Source organism: Hordeum vulgare, chromosome 1H (assembly GCF_904849725.1).
Source record: "Hordeum vulgare subsp. vulgare chromosome 1H, MorexV3_pseudomolecules_assembly, whole genome shotgun sequence".
NCBI lineage: Eukaryota > Viridiplantae > Streptophyta > Magnoliopsida > Poales > Poaceae > Hordeum > Hordeum vulgare.
The window spans coordinates 455,592,315-455,594,162 of NC_058518.1; the positions used below are offsets into that span (position 1 = coordinate 455,592,315).

Here is a 1,848-nt window from a genome sequence, read left to right on the forward strand (position 1 = left end):
GTTATAATATATTTATTACAATAATGCATTGAGAGTGCTGTTATGGCAAAAATGGAGCATATCTTTTCAAACCTGACAAAATTAAAAATACATTTGTCCTAAAAATGTTGTATGCCTTTTCCGTTGGCATTATTGCTCCACAATTCAGCCTGGTCTACCGTATATTGCCGATATCATTATCACACGTGTATATATGAGTAACATTTTACTGTATTTCTTATTCAAAACCACAACTCAAAAATAATTTCCATGTCTTTTTTTAACACAGTACAAACACAAACGTTCGTATCTCACTGAATGCGCATCGTTGAAAATCATAAAATAAATTTAGAAATAATATAAGCATCATGACTTCAAACCTTGATGGACTTCGGATATAGATATCCTTGCAACCATCCAACCCACAGATTCGCAATTCACATGTCAAAAGAAGGATCAATGTGCTAACTTTGCATGTACCCGTTGCGTACTCATTTGGTACACCATGCACCAAAGTAGATGCTCCCCACGCCAAAACAGCTCTATATATACACAAGACATGCCGGGCCGGGCCGACCCAAGCCAGCCTTCATCATACCAGTCTCACAGCCAAAGAAGACAGAGCCAAGCAGAGCAGAAGCAGGCGGCAATGGGGAACAGCCTGCGGTGCTGCCTGGCGTGCATGCTCCCCTGCGGCGCGCTGGACGTCGTCCGCGTGGTGCACCTCAGCGGCCACGTGGACGAGTTAACCTGCCCGCTCATCGCCTCCGACGTGCTCGCGGCGCACCCCAGCCACGCGCTCACCGCCGCGGGCTCCGCCGGCGCCGCCAGGAGGATCGTCATCGTGTCGCCCGACTCCGAGCTCAAGCGCGGCCGCATCTACTTCCTCATCCCCACGGCGTGCTCCGCGCCGGCGGCCGAGCTGAAGCGGCCGAAGCCCGGCCACGGCGCGTGCGAGTCCAAGACGAAGAAGCGCCACGGTCACCACGACGGCCACCGCAAGAGCGGCGCGGCGGTGGCCGCCGCGGCGAGCACGGCGGAGCAGGACAACTACCTGCGGGAGCTGCTCACCGAGAAGCGGGAGACTAGCCACCGGCGGCGGCGCAGCAGCAGCGCCCGCTCCGGCGTGTGGCGGCCGCGGCTCGAGAGCATTGCGGAGGAGCCCTCGGACTAGCAGCACCGGAGCCATTTTCCTCTACCTTCCTTTTTCGATCTCCCGTTGTGATCTTGTGAATATGAATGGTCGATTGATGAAGAGGCTTCTTGGTTCTCCGTCGGCTTGATCTCCTGAGTTCTGATGCAACTGTAAGACCATGGTTAATAGTATAGCCAACGGCTGACTATACATCTTTTAGCTTATTTTATAGCTAGCTTATATAATAGTTATTTATAAAAGATTACTATTTTTATCATGTATGATTCATCTTTTATTTTCATAAACCACATAGAAGCACGTGCTAGAGCTAACTCTTTACGAAGATCCCATTTTCCTTTTCTCCTCTTCTTTCTCATCCAACTAAACAAAAAATAATATTGTAATACTTACAGCAAGAAAAGATCTACTAGTGGTAGGTTTGTACAAACAGAATTTGGACTGGGTTCGTTGATTTGTTTATTCGCGGGCTGTTCGATACTGTAATAAACTTGTACTAGTATTGTTTTGGGTGCTCAGCTCATGACCCAAGTCCCAACTGGGCCTAAACAGATCAACTCTTCATCTCAAGAACTTGGATGTCCAACGTACGTACCCAAGTCACATGCATCTGGAGGACGGTAGTTCGTTTCTTCACAGGACAGACGGCAACGTGAATTTTTTTCCTCTCTGTCGAAGGGGCGCAGCCGTATTTTACTAGAAAGAAACACAACTCT

General features: G+C 48.8%; 1 protein-coding gene across 1 annotated transcript; it reads left to right on the forward strand.

The window, feature by feature from the left end:
* Positions 1-324: 324 nt before the first annotated feature.
* LOC123414116 lies at positions 325-1,307 on the forward strand. Its single transcript, XM_045106639.1, has one exon. It carries the CDS (start codon positions 485-487, stop codon positions 1,151-1,153), a length of 669 nt encoding a protein of 222 aa, XP_044962574.1. The 5' UTR covers positions 325-484; the 3' UTR covers positions 1,154-1,307.
* The last annotated feature ends 541 nt before the right edge of the window (positions 1,308-1,848 follow it).